General features: G+C 40.4%; 1 protein-coding gene across 8 annotated transcripts in view; it reads right to left on the reverse strand.

The window, feature by feature from the left end:
- Positions 1–7,199: 7,199 nt before the first annotated feature.
- ARHGEF10 (Rho guanine nucleotide exchange factor 10) overlaps positions 7,200–18,213 on the reverse strand; it is a 121,108-nt gene continuing 110,094 nt past the window's right edge. For all 8 annotated transcript variants that reach the window (XM_066994812.1, XM_066994813.1, XM_048051736.2 and 5 more), the window contains 2 exons: positions 13,114–13,236; positions 7,200–11,084 (listed from right to left, as the gene is read on the reverse strand). In XM_066994812.1, coding sequence (XP_066850913.1) covers positions 10,570–11,084; positions 13,114–13,236 — 638 coding nt within the window. In that variant the 3' untranslated portion in view covers positions 7,200–10,569. The remainder of the gene's footprint in view (positions 11,085–13,113; positions 13,237–18,213) is intronic.

The following is an 18,213-nucleotide window of genomic DNA, read 5'->3' on the forward strand; positions in this document are numbered from 1 at the left end:
CCTGTGGCCGCAGCCCCCCGGCTGCTCCCTCGGTCCCTCCATGGAGAGGTGTCCCCACAGCAGGTACCTCCTTGGCTGTATTACATAGAATCTTGGCTGTGTTACGTAGAATCATAGAATCATTCAGGTTGGCAAAGACCTCCCAGATCATCTGGTCCAACCATCCCCCTACTACCAATGTCACCCACTAAACCATGTCCCTAAGCACCACGTCCAACCTCTATGGGTCTGCTCCTGGTGAAGGCAGCCCTCCATCCCTCATATCCCGCTGCAAGCTTCAGCCAGGCTTCCACCAAGACCTCCCAAACACCGATACCATGTTTTCCAAACCTTTACAAACCATGAGCGATGCACAAATATTTCATATTGTCATCACAATGCATAGTTTTCCTGCAACACTTTCTTAGAGCATCATTCCTCTATAGCTTTTCTCTTTTTCCCCCTCTTTCCACTCACTCCGGTGTCCCGTCAGGCTGGTTCTTCAGCAGCAGCCCATCTCCTGGCCCGTGGGGACACTCCAAGCAGATGGGCAAAGCCTCTCCCTTCTCCTCACTTACAGTGAACCTGACTTATTTCTTCTTCTGGTGGCAGTGTGACCATTGCAGCTGTATCAACTTCCAGCTTCGCAGTGACGGTGGTTAAGCATGGCTGGGTGTCTTCTCAGCCATTTCGTCCTATTGCCCGACTTCTGCAGCCTTCTGGTTTGCAAAAAGTCTTACCGCATTATGTGTTGAATTAGTCCCTAATACACTACAGCACTTGCCTGCAAAGCTGGATAAGTGTAACCACTTGAAGTCATTGGCTCCACTCATGTTACACGCTTACTTAAGTGGAGTGCTTAACTGGAATGCTAGTTTTCAAGCTGAGGTCATGTCTCATCTCTGCTGAGAGAGGCCAGCATGCTTTCTGGGGCCACAATAATGCAGTGTTGTAGGGGTCTTAGAATAATTGGTGACTGCAACACGTGTCTTCAGCAAAATTGTGAATTTCCTGCTATTCCCTCATTCGGATCAATTACGTTACTGGAGCGTTGGTTTCTGTACACGGTCCTGTTCCTGGCTAGTTGGAAGAAGTTTCCATGTGATACAAGGAGATCCACTAAAGCCTGCCAGAAATAACTCATCTCTCCTGCATCAGGAACTAATCTTCCTGCTATTTTGTGTTACTTTACATACTGTGTATTTCAAGATGACACTGAAACTAGACAACTAATACAGGTCTGGGAAATTACTTTCAGAATCCCTGTTGTTCTGCTCCTATGTGGACTATTATCTCTCCCTGAGATGCCTGACTTCTGTTTACATTAATGAGAGCTACGTGACTGCCAACAGTATCATATCCGAGATCATTCTGACTCACGCTTTCTGTCTATGTGGTGATTTTAAGCACTGCTGAATTTGCTTAGCTCCTCTTCAGGTTTTACTGTCACATCACACTCCAGGCTGGGTTTACACAGAGGTGTCTGAGCTATGGTTTCGAGAGACAATTGAGAATCAGTGGCTAGGAAGCAGTGTATTTACGTGTATTGGTGGGTCATACTTGCCCTTGTTTGCAATTCCCAAACTTTCTGAACATCAGTCTAATGTCCACCCTCTGGTTCTGGTTCTCTCATTTCCTTGCAACTTGAATTCACTGAGGCTCCATTTATAATTAACGTACAGCAATAAACATGTCTGCGAGGCCATATTTCTCACCTAGCTTAGACATTGTATCTTAGGATGAGGTGAATCATCCTTTGGTGTTGCCTGCTTCTCTCCATTAGCTGTAAAGTCATACTGGTGTAGTAGTAGATGATTAATTTTAAACACCTGGATTACAAGGTGAATCATTGTCCCAGGGTAGAGAAGGCTCTGTCCTAAAGGCAACCAGGTATCACACACCTCTTCTGGTATCTCATTTGGTGCCTGTCATGCATTTTTGTAGCCCAGCCAACACAGCAAATATTCAGGGCTGCCGACAGCTTGTTACTGCTGCTACTGGCCAGCAGGACTTGAGGAGAAACCTATGTTGTGAAAGGGCCGATTAGCCTGGAGCAACACCTGGAGAGTGGTGAAGACAGTGAGGTGAGTGAAGGCAGAAAGGGAAGAGCTGGGTGTTAGCTATGCTCTGCCCCAGAAACCTTAGCTAGTTGCTGCCCAGTTAAGTCTTCTGGACATACAGCCCCTCCTCTCTGTCTCTCATATACCAGCAACAGTGCTCAGTAACAAAAAAGGGAACCGTTTGCTACAGCTGCTTGTCTGGTTAAATGAATAAAAATAGGAAAATCCAGGTGGAGAAATAGGAATAGGAAGGTTTCTTCATCTTATGCACATAAAGTTGGAGACAAAATATGCACCCTTCTCTCTGTTTAATACAATAGGGACACCTGGTAGCATCCAGATGTGGACAGATGTACGTGTTCCCAGAGCCATTCAGGGCTCTGGTCTTCCTGAGGAGGTAGCACATTTCTCATTCTCCCACTGGCTGCAATAGCAGCTGCACTGCTGTGATTCCCAACTCCGTTGTGCAGCACTGGGCTACCCTGGTAGATGGGCAGAAGCACTCTTCTTTGGTAAAATTAGCAAGCAGTTCACATACAAAATTGATCATCTCATTTTCAGGGGCTTTGATTTCTAGCCAATGAAGCTCCTGACGTTCTCATTTAAGGAGGTTAGGAATCATTTAACAAAATCGTTTTTTCACCCGGATGAAATACTCAGTGCATATCCCACAGACCAAGAGGCTTTAAACCTTCCTAGATAAAGGGCTCAGAGTGTAGCCCACGCAGGCTAGCTTTTTCCAAGAGCCTCTTGGACAAATAAATGTAGCAACACTAGAATTCTGGAACTGGCTTGGGTAAACTCCAGCAACATTGCACCTGCACATGCTGGAGCAAGTGTCCGACAGGTAGTGGCAGTAGCTGGGATCAGCAGTCCCTGCAGTATCCAGAGATCCAGTTCATTGCCAGAAGCCAAAACGTAAGCAAACCAAACAAACAGAAAAGAAAACATGACTCCTTTTGCTCATCCTGTGTTTGACAGCTGAAGACTCCCATGTGAAATGCTTCTTGGTACTATAACACGGAGGCCTCAAGCATTGGTTTGGTTGTTACTGCTGGCACAGGGCAACAGTTCGTTATATTTCTGCTGAGCAGCCAAAGATGACTAAAATAAATCTTGTATATCTGGAATATGAAAAGTATACATGCTGCAGGTATGTTACACAAGCTATATTGTATTCAGAGAACAGTAGGTTTGATGACTCAAGCTGATCTACCTTTGTGTACTATATGCATGTAATACACCCAAATAGGAGAATGTAAAGAAAAAGGAGCAGAAAAAGGGCAAGTTACCCTTACTGGAAGGGTAATCAGCTTGTGGGAGACAGAGTGGTATTAGCCATAAGGAAAAATAGATCATAAAGATTTCTTTGGGTTTTGTTTTTAAAGAGCAAAGACCAGAGACAGATCAATATTGTTTTTAATATAAGAAAAAAAATAAAAAGGCAGAACAAAAGAGACTGGCTTACTGAGAGTTTTGTCACCTGGAACAATGCTCTGAACAGGTAGAACAGCTTTTAATTAGACTGAAAGCATTTGATAGGGTTAAAAGATGGGGAACATGCAGCGCTTACTTAGATGAGCAGTTGGGAAAACAAGCACATAATCTCCCAGTTCACTAAAAAGATAATAAAAACCAAAGGATTTGAAAAAGAGAATTAAAGCCTACCCGTGCTCTTTACAGTAGGAGGAGATTATCCAGGCAGCGTTTCTTCCCAGCCACAACCAAGGACTGTCACGGCACCTCTCTCTCCAGCGTACCTCCATGGCTGGCGCTACAGTGTGTGAGCAAAACACCTCGTGATCAGCAGGTTTCTCCCCAAATCCTGATACTCCCGTGAGACATCTTCAGGTAGAGGTGGAGGCTGTAACCGGCTGCTTGCCTGGACAGCTGGGTTCATGCAGGGAAGGGGCCGGCACGAGGACTCCACCTGATGCAGCCTCAGGACACGTGCGAGGGACAGTTGAGGTGCTCTCGTCTCCAGCAGCACGGAAGCAGCTGACGTTAACTGATGGTGTCACTTGCATCTGATCTGGATTAAGAGCAGCACGGGCTGCTTGTAGCAGCATTGTAGAAAGATTGTTGCACTTACAGATCTTGGCTGAACTAGGATCCTTCTCACTGAAGTACGTGGTCTGTGCTATCCAACTCTCCACGAAAAAAATCCCTTTCAAAAGAGCACCTTCAAAAAGCATTCAGAGCAGCTGGACAGGCACGTTCTGCAGCTTGAGATGCCGGCAGAAGGAAACAGAAAAGTCCACAGAAGAAGACCTGCACAATTTTCTTTGGGAAGTGTGAGTACATTTTTTTTGTGCCAATGTTTGAAGTGACCCTGATGCCCAAGATGAAACCTGTTGCATTTCTCTCCAATCAGGACAAATGGAGAGCAAAAATGAGAAGCCTGGACCTTGTGTAGCCAAGCTGTGTCTGATTCCTTGAATTTAAAACCTTTCTTGTAGTCAGTAGTCAGTCATGCAAATACACAGATTTCAGTTGCAATTTGGTACTTCAGCACTTGTAAAAACTCTGCTAGCGGCTCACCTGAATCTTTTGATGTCAAAATACCCCTTAAATAGGGTTTCCAGTGAATGCTTACAAAGATTTCATCTCCTCCAAGGCGTGCCATCTTCCTCCTAGGTGTTCTGGCTCATCCTCCGGGTTGGGACACACTTTAATGATCACTGTGATTATCCCCGGTGTGTAACAATACGCACAACAGCAGAATGTGCAGTTCTGCTGTCAAGGCCTGTTTTGCTGGAGGAAAAAAATCCCTTTGAACACCTTGGAAGGTCGTGCTGTGAATGACTAACCGCCTCTTATGGAGCAGTTTATGGAGCTTGGCCAAAGCACTCGAAGTGCTTTGGTCATATGTCCACATTGTTGCATTTAAATGGGCTTGCACAGTAAATCTTCCTTTGCCTGGGAGAATTTCAGATCCTTTCAGAACTGTTTCAGTGTTGCTATTTTCTTTCTATTTTTTTTTTTTTATTTTTTTTTGCCTTAAAGGCGATGAGTGTTTCTGGCAGTTTGATAACTGGGCATGCCTCTCAGCAAAAGGTTACGATCAAGTAAGTACAAGTGTGGGGAAGCAGCAAATCAGCTAATTCTGAAGATCTTGAGCCAGATTTCTCAAATCAAATAGCACAGAGATCTAGCAGAGCACATGCTGCATTTGCAAGAAAAATAGAATATACATTCCACATAAAGATCCTCAGTCTGAACGGCAATGAAGTAAGCTGAATTCTGAGCTCTGGCACCATGCACTCAGCGTATGATACACCACTTGAGTCTCCATGTACCAACCACTGCTATCTGCATGGCAGGTGTGAAGTCCACGCTGATATCTACGCTCCCATCATAAAGGCATAAAATAAACGTTTAAGAGCGGTGGGAAGAACCAGCCTCTAAGTGCACCTATTTCTATTCCCCATGTGTACTAGACTTAGGGCCTCAACATTCAGGCTGCTAGGTTCCATCCCATGTGAAGCAGGCTACATGGATATGCGTTAAGCTTCATCAGTACCAAGAGACCAAAGAGATTGACGCAGCTAATCGGCCCCAAGCCACCCAAGTAGCAGTGTCAGTGCTGCCTGATGGGAGAAGCATTAACCCCCAAGAGCCTGCCATGACCAGGACACGACCAGAGGCCAGTGGCGCTCAGGCTGTGGCCCCGGTCCTGCCCAGTTCACTAGCACAGACAGCTCAAGAGCCGTACACGCGGGATGCCTGCAAGCAGGAGGCACAGCTTAAAGGGCTAATCATGGGTTTAGGCAGCAGCGATGTCTTTAATCTGTTTTCTTGTACAGACTCATCATGAGGCTTCAAGTCAGCCACTTCTCAACTCAGCTTATTCCAAGCTACAGATATCAATTTACCTTCTTCTGAATTTAAGAAGAGATTGGACTGTGCACTTAGTCACATGGTCTGAACTTTTGGGTAGACCTGTGCGGTATCAAGAGTTGGACTTGATGATCCTTAAGGGTCCCTTCCAACTCAGGATATTCTATGATTCTATGATTCTATGATTCTTAACAGCACTACTATTACATGAAGTATTATTGCTGTGAAGATATACAAAGCAATCAGAAATACTGAATCAGTCCCACGGTATCACTCATTGAAGTACAGATCAACTCTTACAGAGCCCTCCCTTGACTGCACCTTTCAAACTGCAGATTTTTCTCACCCCCAAATGCATTTCATGAAAAGTAATTCATCTTTATGTGCTTCAAAAATCAAATTGGACGTGAGAGAGAGGAGAAATTAAGTTTAAGCACTGCACCACACTTCAGATCTTTCCCCGTATTCTCGTATGTGTCTCAAAGGGGTAGCGTGCACTTTTAAACACCCTCATCCCACCCATAAATGAGTTGTAAATGCCAGCTGGGACAGAATCCAGCCTGAAGTGTGTGAATTTACAATATCCTGCACCCATGGAATTTGATTTCATTTCGTATCTTTGCTACTGCAGCAATAGCAATGGCAAGGAAACTCAAGAAAATACCTATGATCTTCAGAAGAGGGAATGAAAAGCTGGTGTTTTCCAGAACAATAAATAAAATAGATCTGGTATTAAGAACAAGAACAAAAAGGCAGGCTTTAATAGCTATTCATTTTACTTCAATAACTCTCTTCTTGTTTAGTTATAACAGTGCAGGTACACACAAAAAGGCTATTGCTGAGCCTGATGAATACAAGCCTCTGAATTTAAACACAATCAGGGGATTCTGTATGCATCCTTTAGGGCAGATTAATTAGAATGAACTGCCAGTTACCAAGTGAAAATTAATTTCTTTTAATGCTTTTGCTCTGCCATACTCATTTGGAGCATTAACGCATCTCATTTTTCTATACCATATGCACTGCCCAAATGCTGATTCATATTCCCTGTAGGCAGCTAGAAGAAATTTTGCTGCTTGGGTACTATTTGTGTCTATTCATACAGGGGTCAAACTTATTATGAGAGTGTGCATCACTTGCAGAAATTGCACTTGATGGTGCTTAAAACCTAGAAATTATAAAAATTCAAAAATATATCTGTTTTCCTCATTACATATCCTATTTTCCCTTTCATAACTTCATTATTATATATATATATATTACTCATTAATGCATGCCATGGATTCTAGCCTTCTTGTTAAAATGACGACCCGAGAAATGTACTTGTGAAGTTAATTTTTATCACATTTTTATTAAACATTTTTTCAGTTTATGCTTTGAACATAAATACATAAGTTTTATGGCTCATGTTATAAAAGACCCTACTATGTGTTAGAAAACATATACAGAGTATATCATAGTGGTTACACTTGCTCCCCTTTTTCCCTAATATTTTCCATAACTTCTATTAATCTAGAAAAGCAGTATCAGAAAGCAAGATCCAACCTACCCAGCAGCAGTCTGAAACGGCTATAAAGGTTATTTGCCTGCTGTAAAATAAACTTTGGTTCCTCTCTGCTTTCACAGTAAGGTAATACCTTGCTACGTACGCTGTGTATCAGAAAATAAGCATTGCACGTTGTGCTCAGTTCATTACTGAAAATCCAGTTCAAGACAATGTGTGTCTCTAGCAAAAGGCTTTTCTTTCTCTAAACCACTCAGTAAGACAAACAGATACGTTTGTTTTCAAAACAGTGTAATGTAAATGTGGTGCTGGTCTTACTGAAGTCAGTGGCAAAATATTGATGGACTTTCAGAAGAGCAAATTTGGATTTGTTTCTGCTGTTCTGTTGTCTGAACTGAAGAAAACAACATTTCAGCTGGAAGATAGGATTAATATTGCTTAACATTTTAAAACTCTCATGCATCATTGCCAGCAAATTCTGTAATAGCTCCATGCATGGATTTCCAGTTGAATGTGTGGGGGACTCAGCTTACCTTTCTCAGTGATAAGGAACCACGAGAGAGTGGGCATAATCGTAATTCCAGTCCCAAAAGCATGGATGTGGAAGCCCACACCCGATGGGCACGTAGAATCACACCTTTAGTTTTTTTGCTGTAAGTGTAGCAAATGGACACTAGGTTATATATGCTTTATACACAGAAGAATCTTTTAACATGTTTTTCAATATACATACATTAAACTGTACGATTTAGTACTTCCACACAGTGGGCAAAGAGCAACTCCCAGGGCCATAGCTATGGAAGAGTGTAGAAAACACTACCGGCCTTGATCCCTCAGGCAAGACCAGGCACTAGGTCAGGAAGAGGAGGAAAATTTGGGGAAAATGTTACTGGCTGATGGCTTAGAGGCACACTAAATTGTTTTGCTCAAGGACTCACGCCAACGCTAAGCCCATACCAATGCTGACAACACCCAGCTGAAGCAGTGAGATGTAGATGGTGAAAGACACAGTGTAAAAGCACAAAACAGTAAGGAGGGACCTAAACCTACAATCCAACCCATAAGAAATTTCCTTCATGACTTATTGAAGTCGATGTTATTATGGCTTAAGAAGCCCATTCTCATCAGGATGTAGGATGTGGGCCAAACCTCTGAAAAGAAATGTGCGTGCATATCTGATTTTTGAAATGTCTATTTTAGTGCCAGCCAGCAGGCAAAGGTTCTCCGCAGCAGCATTCCCTCTGTCCCGCATACTGTGTGTCATGTGGCAGGAAGACACGATGGTCTCGTACTGTGGTGCTCCATCAGGCTTGGTGAGTCAGCCCACCCACTGACTTTGGAGTCAGCTTGATACAGGTTTGCTTTTTAGAGCAGACTGAGAATTTAGAGAGATACAAATTTGGTGAAAAATAGCAAAAGAAATTTCAGTAACGCTTATAATGCTGCTGCTATTTAAGAAAAAAAAAACAAACTATCTTATATTGAACAAACTAATCCAGTCCCTAGTACTGTTTACTTTGAAATATAACGTGCAGGGAAAAACTAATTACGGCTAACGTTGATTAAAACTATGCAGACTGAAACAAAACATGGTGTAATCAAGGAGTTTGTATTATAAGTAGCAGAAATAATTTGAGGGAAATCCATCCCCTTACTGGGATTAGAAGAGTTCCGAAGCAGTCAAAACTTGCACTTGACTTTAGTCAATGCAAACATCTGGCAGACTTTCTGCTTTGGACACAATTTATATTTTATTGAACTGATGGACAGTATTACAGTTCCTAACATACCCTAATGAAACTTGAGTCCTGATTTCTCTGCATCTTCCAGTCTATTGACAAGGGAAAAGGATGTTCCCAGTTCCTTCACTCAACACACATTAAATGCATTTTGATTGAATGCCGTGTCTCATCACCATTTTTTGCGATGTCTTTCTGAGCTGAAGGCTTTGTCTTGTATTTCATATGCACAGAGACTAGTGCAAAAAGCAACATCAGTAGTAATCCCCAAATTCAACATTCCCTTTGGAAATATATTGATTCATGAAGAAAAGATGATGAATTAGGTCTCTGTTTAGATTTCAGCCCTCTAACAGCACCAAAGCAACACCTTTCCTCACTGAGTGAATGAACACAAAGAAACTGTGCACACTATTTTCACAATATCTGCTTACGAGATCATGTTTGGCTGAATCTCTGGGTGAAAAGTTAGGACCATATCTCTGCTGTCTGCAGTTGTGCAGTGACACTATTTGATAGGTGTTTGCCTGAGGATGTAGCAAAAATCAACTGACGTAGGGCAAATACCCACACTGATTACATGCGCTTCCTATACGTATTGCAATGTTAGTGTGTTTCTCATTATTTATATACTCGTTATGCACACCTAATTAAAAATGGCACAGTCCATGTCTAGCTTTGATACCGAGCTGCCAGGAGGGAATGTGTTACCAGCACTACAATGCACAGCTGTTCTACATCTGTATTTTCTATTTGCCCTTAGAACTTTCTCTATGTGACAGACACATTGCAACTACTGAGAAAATTAATGCACTTTTTATACTGCAACTTTTTTTTTAATAATACTGAGCATTAGAAATAAAAAATATCTATTTTTTACGTTGAAATAAACACGTGTCAATTAAAATAACTGCTTTTGTTCAGACCAAACTCTGGCATATGGAACGATGTTACAAACTATTATGGTAGTTACCAAATTAATATTAGCTTGCATTAGAATATTTATTGTTTAAAAATATTTGCTAATTTGTTAAAATCTACAGTCCATGCAATATGCCACTTTGGAAAAGGAAACAACCGCTGATTTACATAACCGAAAACGGCATGCGACAGAGCACATGTTCCTTGCCTTCCCTAAGTGCTATAGGACATAATGATATTTATAAATGTAAATATAAATAAGGTTTCTAAAGTCTTTAAAAGTGTCTAACAAATCCTTTCTGTTCTAAGTATCAAAGACAGAATCAACAGCTAAACTCTTTCCAATACTCTTAACACTGCAGAATGTTCTAAATATGTGAAGACTCTGCCTTGTATCTGTGATCCAGTCCTACTGAAACTGCTCTCATGTATGTAAGGTCTACTGGTTTGGGTCCTAGGCTGGCATTTGCTGTAAAAAGATACCAGACTTTGTTTAACAGTAGGAAGTTTTTTGGATTTTCTTCACTCAGATATTTAATAGTGGGATCTGCCAGACCATCACCGAAGACACTAATTCATCTTGTCGTTGCTGCTTGGTCTTCTTGTTCACTCTTCTGTGTCCTTGGCCACCAGAAATGACTAACACTGAAATCGCTTTCATTTTCTTGGATTTCTGTCTTTTACTTTTAAGCGAGAAATTTTGATCCTTCAAAAGCTCATAAATGTTACTGTCCTCTGGTCTATGCTCTAGGGAACTTGATCCATGAGACAAAGTAAGGGATCCTGAAGATGAAGACAAGTCACTTTTTTGTGCAATGGATCCTACTGAACCTCCCAGCCAAACTGAAGTATCAGGGTTGTTACTAAGGGAAGAGCCTGGTCTGTCATTGTGCAGAACATTCTTTTGGTCGTCGTCTTTAGATTCTGAGCCAGGAGGCAGGCTGTTCCTCAACTTGTTTTTGTTTTTCTTGTTTATAGACGTAGCCATTACAAGAAACTTGACTGGCCCATTGTGTGCATGATATGAGACCATTCCTCTTCCTGGAGCCAAAAGAAAAAGACAATTAAAGGATTAAGAATATATAAATAAATAAAACACATAGCACTCTGCCATAGGTAGTCCATTAAATTTGCTCAGGAATGCATAACTCTTAAAATTCTATTATATGCTTCCAGTCTGTCTGTAGCCTGTCTGTTGCCTTGTATGTACTCAACTTACAGAAAAAAATGTAGAAAGAAAAAATCACCTATTGTGCCATAAAGGTGTTTTAGGACTGTGTTAATAAATCAGCTAAAATGTGACAGTATGAATTCAAATTGACTTGTGCTGCGTTCACAACAGCGTGAGTACAAAAACTTTCTACTAACTTCATTATTATTTTTTTTTTTTGGCATTGACACAAATATAACATCATGAGCTTTCTCCAGTAGTCCACAAACAAAATATGTGGTTTTCAATTAATCCTACTGCAACTCTGTACCTTTCTAGAATAGCATACGAACATCTGTCTCATTGTAATAGAGCTCTCCACACTATAAAGCAGGAACTAAAGCTCATCCTACTGAATGCTTTTCTGGTTACCATGGCAGATTCATAAGGAAATGGCTGAACAATTTCAATTATTTTTTAAAAGTATTTAAACAGTGGGATGCTGGTAGTACAAAGAGAATTTACACTGTGCAAATCATTAGAATGTATGAAAAATAAATTGTATAGTGCTAAATTCAGAAGCTCAACCAACATCAGCGTATGTGACTTTTACGGTTTATATATACATATATATATATACACACACACACACACACATTATACAAAATCAGCTACAATATAAAAAGGAATTAGGCTATCATGGAAAAAAACAACTCTACAAATCACTCTGTCCATCCCTAACTCCCTAATACTTTGCAGGTTATAATAAAAAAAAATCTGCTTTTACAGAAAGTGCAATGATATTAAGATGAATTATCACTACTGGAAGCACAACTGGAAAAAGTCAGACATTTTTGGTTCAAATTCCAAATACTGTATCTGAAGACTATAAAAATGTAATGCTGCTAGACCTGCGAAATCTGACAAGTCTTGACCCAAAATAAATGCAAGAATATGCAGATGACATAAACCACATCAAAAGAGAAAATGAGACAATAAAATGAAATGCTTTTTTGACTTTATGACTACGCATTATTTTTTTTTTATTTCTAATATTGCTTCTCTACCTTTTAAGAAATATTCATCTGTTGTCATACTGGATTATTGCTGCGTATCTTGCTGAACACAGAGGATTACGTTTTCATTTTGAAAAGTTACATAAGTTTTTTTTTTTTTTTTTTTTTTTTCCTCCCCTGAAGGAAGTTACAAATAGCTTGCCTCATAAAATCTGCCAGCTTCCCTCCACAGCTCAGCAGCTCTGGCAGAATTCTGAAATCAAAATGTAGAATGGCAAAGGGGTCTTTAATTGGAATAAAATATACTTAAACAAATGTTGGTTCTGCTAGCAGCTTAAACACTTGCAAAATGATACAGCAGCATTCATACATATTTCAAACAGGGCATTGTGAAACTAACAAAAGCATCTCTCAATGCAAAAATACTGATCATTGTCCAAAAACCAAAATATATGTTCTCATATATACCAAGTCTTCAGTTTTGGAAAGAAAGGGTACAAAACCAATTTACTGAATAATCAGAAAACATACTACATTTTCAGTACCTATGTATCTAAACCTAATGCTTTCCCCAAATCTGGAAGAAAGATTGTTTGCACCACACTCTCTTCTCCTTCTCGTATTTTTACTATACTCCAACAGGATTAATGCCTATCCTATTCTTATTCCCTAAATAAAAACAGTTGTCCTGACTCAAACAACTGAGAGAAATCTAGGCAAGTATCCGGATATGTGGTGAAGCTAAGGAAGAATGACAAATACAATTTCATCACAAAGCTCTGATAAGTATTTCAACATGTAATTTGGCAGTCATTTGAACTACTGACAGAAAAAAATTAAAAAGAAAAAAGAAATGTTCAGTATAACACCATTCTACTCAATCCATTTGAGAAATTTCACTCACCAGTTACTTTGGGAATCCCCTGCAGGCGTGGCACTGGCAATGCTACTATTATACCCAGATTTGTTCCAACCAGTAATAAACCATGGCACACCAGAAGGCTGGTCACAGAAACACGCTGCTGCCCTGTGAGGTTTAGGAAGCACTGCATTATTTCAGGGTGATGATCTTTGCCTAGATCAAAGTAACCTCAAACACACAATCAGCTGTACTGTCTCATTCAGCAAAGCACTCATCAGAAAGGCAAACATTTTGCTGGGTTGAGGTATTGAACTTTTGTCACTACGTGGCAATTTAAATACAACTGAACTTCTTGTATAGTCTGTCCTTAATCTCAAAACCACAGTATCTAAAAGTAGACATAGAATCACAGAATCATTAGGGCTGGAAAAGACTTCAAGATCATCTGGTCCAACCATCCCCCTACTACAATGTCACCCACTAAGCCTTGTCCCTAAGCACCAGGTCCAACCTTTCCTTGAACACCCCCAAGGGCAGTGACTCCACCACCTCCCTGGGCAACCCGTCCCAATGCCTGACTGCTCCTTCTGAGAAGAAATGTCTCCTCATTTCTAACCCAAACCTCCCCTGGCACAACGTGAGGCCATTCCCTCTAGTGCTATCACTGGTTATCTGCGAGAAGAGGCCGACCCCCAGCTCCACACAACTCCCTTTCAGGTAGTTGTAGAGAGCAATAAGGTCTCCCCTGAGCCTCCTCTTCCCCAGACTAAACAACCCCAGTTCCCTCAGCCGCTCCTCACAGGACTTGTGTTCCCGGCCCTTCACCAGCTTCATAACCCTGCCCTGGGCATACTCCAGGGCCTCGATGTCCTTCTTGTAGCGAGGGGCCCAAGTACGCTTTTGCAAATATGCTATGTGTATTCTCAATAAAAAAAACAAAACAAAACAAACAAAAAACCTGAAAGGCATTCCACTTCCTAATGTTCAATAATGTATTACTATAACATGCCATACTTGAGACTCAAACCTGTTCACAATTACTTTTTTCTCCTAGCTTTTATTTTGTGAAATACTATCAAAAGTACCATATCCACATTTGGGTTCCCCCGTACAAGAATGACATTGGCATACTGGCATAAGTCCAACAGAAGGTCACCAAGATGATAAGGAAACTGGAGCAAATAATGTACACAGAGGGATTAAAAAAACCACCTGTCTAATGGGACGGTACACAGAAGACAGAGTCAGACTACTCAGATGTGCACACTGACAGGAAAAGACACCATGGACCAGATCTGGGACATGGGAAATTGATATTAAATGTAGGGAGAAGTTCCTTCACCATGAAGATGGCTGAACACTAGAACAGGCAGCTCAGAAAGGCTGTGGAACCTCCAGCCCTGAAGATAATCAAAATTTGGCTGGACAAGTCCTTGTGCAACCAGATGCAGTTTGACTTGTTTCAGGAAGACAGACAAGACAACCTCCAAAAGTCTTGTCCAACCAAAATAATTCTACAGTTTTCTGCAACAGGTTATTATTGACAGGACTGATGTTTTTCTTATGAAAACAAAGTCTTTTTTTTTTGCTTACAATGAGTACTAAGTATGTTTGATTCAGTGTAGATGGATTTTCAAAACGATCTTGACAAGTTGCATAAATGGAAAATACTGCCTGCCCAAACTTCTGCCATGACCCAAGTTTACTCTGAGGAGCATTTGAACTCTGCTAAAGTCATCAAGGTTCAAAGCTTACACGTTTTTGGATTTACAAATAACTTTACATGCTGGGAAAGCAGTCATTCCTATCTTTATCATAGCTCTCAAGTTGTTAATCACCGTCATCAGTAAGCAAGGAATTTGGATTCTACATCTGATATAACTTTGATGAATCTACATGTTCCACACTTTGGAAAAGCACCTTAATTACGGTGTATCACAAATTAATGCATTTTCCATCTCTTCTCTTGAAGCTAAGCCAATTTACAGCCAAGAACATATGAATCACAGACCCGGTAGGAAAGCAGGGAAGAGCAGCTTGACTGCAGCCCAAAGGTTAAAACACTCAGCTGGAAAGCAGCAGGTGGACCACAGTCCAAGTCTTTCCTCACAGAACTTTACAAAACCAAAATATTTATCCAGCAATGGTGTGTTGTAAAAGGCGCACGTCAGCTGCAGGGCCTGATCTGGAACCTCGGCTTAGAAAACACATTCTAAAATACCCTAAAGGCAATTAGATCACCCTCGGCAGGTGTAACAAGCATGAATAAGTTGAAAAGGCTCCATCTACTCATGCAGGTTTTCAGAGACTGGCTTCCCACCAGTAGGTATCTCAGCTCCACCACACTGCTCTCTCTCTCCCTGTCCTCAAAGGAACAGGGGAAGAAAATACGATGAAAAAAGCCTGTGGGTTGAGGTAAGGACAGGGAGATCCCTCAGCAAGTAACATCAGAGGCAAACCAGACTCAGCATAAGGGAGATTAATGTAATTTTTGCTTATTGATAACAGACTAGAGCAGAGACACCTGTGTTTTTCCATAAACTGTAGGTATTTATGCAGGTATGACGGCATCATCCCTCTTCAGGTAGGTAAGCATAAATGGGTTATGTCTATAGACAAATTACAAGCCTTTTGAAGCCCCCCCTTTTTTTTTTTTAATTAATGAGATTAATTTAGTTTCCAAAACAAAGTACATAGAAACATTCCTTCAACACTGGTTCGATGGAGAGCCCTCTGGGGAGACACAGATTTCTACCTCAGGAGTCTGAGGGTGAGGGACAGTACGGCAACCACACAGTACCAAAAACCACATCAAAGCCTAGAGTGATGACACAGATGGCAGCCCTGAGAGCGAAAGAAAAACACTGAAAACCCCACAATAAAAACAAAAGACTGCTTGTGCTGTTTTCAAAGCTGTACATGTAAGAGATGATAACCATTTGGCTGTCCTCAACCATTTGCTAATATAAATTTTGCATTTACCTTTATAACAGGTCAAAAAAAACCCTCCACATATTGGATTTGTCAAAAATCAAGTCTTGAGTTTTGTGATTTAAAGCTCAAACCTGCTCAAGTTACATATGATATTCAAAGATCTCCCACAACCTGTGTCACAGCAAATGCAAGGTAACTGCAGGTTAGCTTAACCTCACTGCATTTCGCCTACAGCTTGTTTTACAAAGTACAAACAGAAATAATTAAGTACTTTTTTTTAATATTGTAGAAAACACCAGTTGTACTTTTGCCTGTCAGACCCCTTGCAGAAGCAAGATGCTCACATTTTTAACAATTGATCTTTAATGCTTTTTTTTTGGAAATGTTTGAAATATAAAATAATATGCATGATTTTATACACCAACCCTGAAGCAACTTCCAACAAGTAATTGTTACCAGTGATAACTGGTAATGTGCATTACTGTTTCCATAGGTGAAAAGAGCAAATTACAGCCAGCAACTCAGAATCTTAAACGCCGAGCACAGCCTCAAGCACGAAACATCTCTAGTGAGGTCAAAAGGAGTAACGTGTGCTTTGAAATCTGGGAAGAGCAGGAAACATCTGCATCTGAAAAAATCCTTTGAAACAGCACATAATAGCAGCAAAAAAAATATATAAACTATTAAAATAGATATTAATTTTAAATACTATTTTAACTGTTACCCAAGGATTAACTCATGTTTTTCTTTGTTATTTTGTGACTTACTTTGATAGATTTCAAATTGAGAGAAAAAAATGTAAAACCAATTCTCCAGAAAGCGTTAAGCAGTAAGCACAGAAATCAACAACAAGGGAAAATCATAAACAGAAATGCCAAAACCAAGTATTGTTATCTTTATATGAAAACTTTTATTTCACTCTGTCCCAGTGCAATGATGCAATTGTTAAACTCATGAAATAATCTTACCAAGATCTTGACTTTACCAAGAACTGAAGCCAACAATTAAGTTTACACACAGACAAATAGTTTTACTATGTTTCTGCTCTGTGTTCAATCTTTCTCAGGTCGCAACTTCTGACCCAGTCCAAACAACCACATAAATCCTCATGGGTTTCCACAGAGATCTGAATTCAGCTTTAGGTACTTGCAAGGACATAATGGTGCATTATCCTCTTACAAGAACTTGCTCTTCCTGTTATATAAAAAATTGTCTAAAAAACACACTGCACAAATCTAATGGGCTGACCTCAAATCTTCACCCATCTTTTAATCATTTCTCAGGAGTAAAATAATAAAGCAACCACGTTTTATGGTGTGGCACCTGGTGGGATGGGGTCAAAATAAAGCTATGAGCCTCAAAGTATAGTTTGTTTTTTGCAGAGAGGAAATGATATATTTTTTTCTTTGCCCTTTCCATCTGTTTCCAGGAAACACACATGTGCCATCAGAGGATATATGGATATAAACAGAACACAGCAACATCAACAGAAACCACCTCTTTGTTAAACAGGTAATCCTTCATCATCCCCATGAGCAAAGAAATTACGTCTATCAAGGTCACAGCAATCTTTTTAAAAGGCATGCTGGAGGACACTTTTGAATAATGAAATATTGAATATGAAGACAAAACACAAGACTATTAATAACAAATGGACTGCATACCCATGTTCTGTACAATTGATTGATTGATTTAATAACCAGGCTATGTGAACAGTGATGGAGGTGGGTGAAAAGTTGCCTTTGTTGAAATTTCCACCACTGATCATAAATACTAAGCATAAATTTGCCCTGCTAGATGAAGCAGATTTCATTAGCGAGGTGTTTCTATTTGATTTTGAACGTTCACAGATTTGTTTCTTTTACTCCGCACGTCCCCTTTCCAGCTAACAGACAGCTTGCGCCACTTAAAATCAATCTCACTGTACTGTACTGTTGTGTGACCTATAATGATGATGATGTTCTTCAGCTCAACAATTATCTTGTTTTTTCACATTGCATTTGTGCTTTCTGGTGTTTTTTGTTGTTGTTGCTGCTGTTTTGTTTTAATAGAACATAAGCTTGTTATGTACTATTAGGAAGTATGTTATGGCTTGTATTTTTGATGATGTATGAAGCAAAGGTTCTGTGGAGCATTCTGTACTAAACATACATCCCACAGTTGCCTCAGCAACCCAGGTTTACTTTCCAGTCCTCTGCTCCTACATAC

Source organism: Anser cygnoides, chromosome 3 (genome assembly GCF_040182565.1).
Source record: "Anser cygnoides isolate HZ-2024a breed goose chromosome 3, Taihu_goose_T2T_genome, whole genome shotgun sequence".
Taxonomy (NCBI): Eukaryota; Metazoa; Chordata; class Aves; order Anseriformes; family Anatidae; genus Anser; species Anser cygnoides.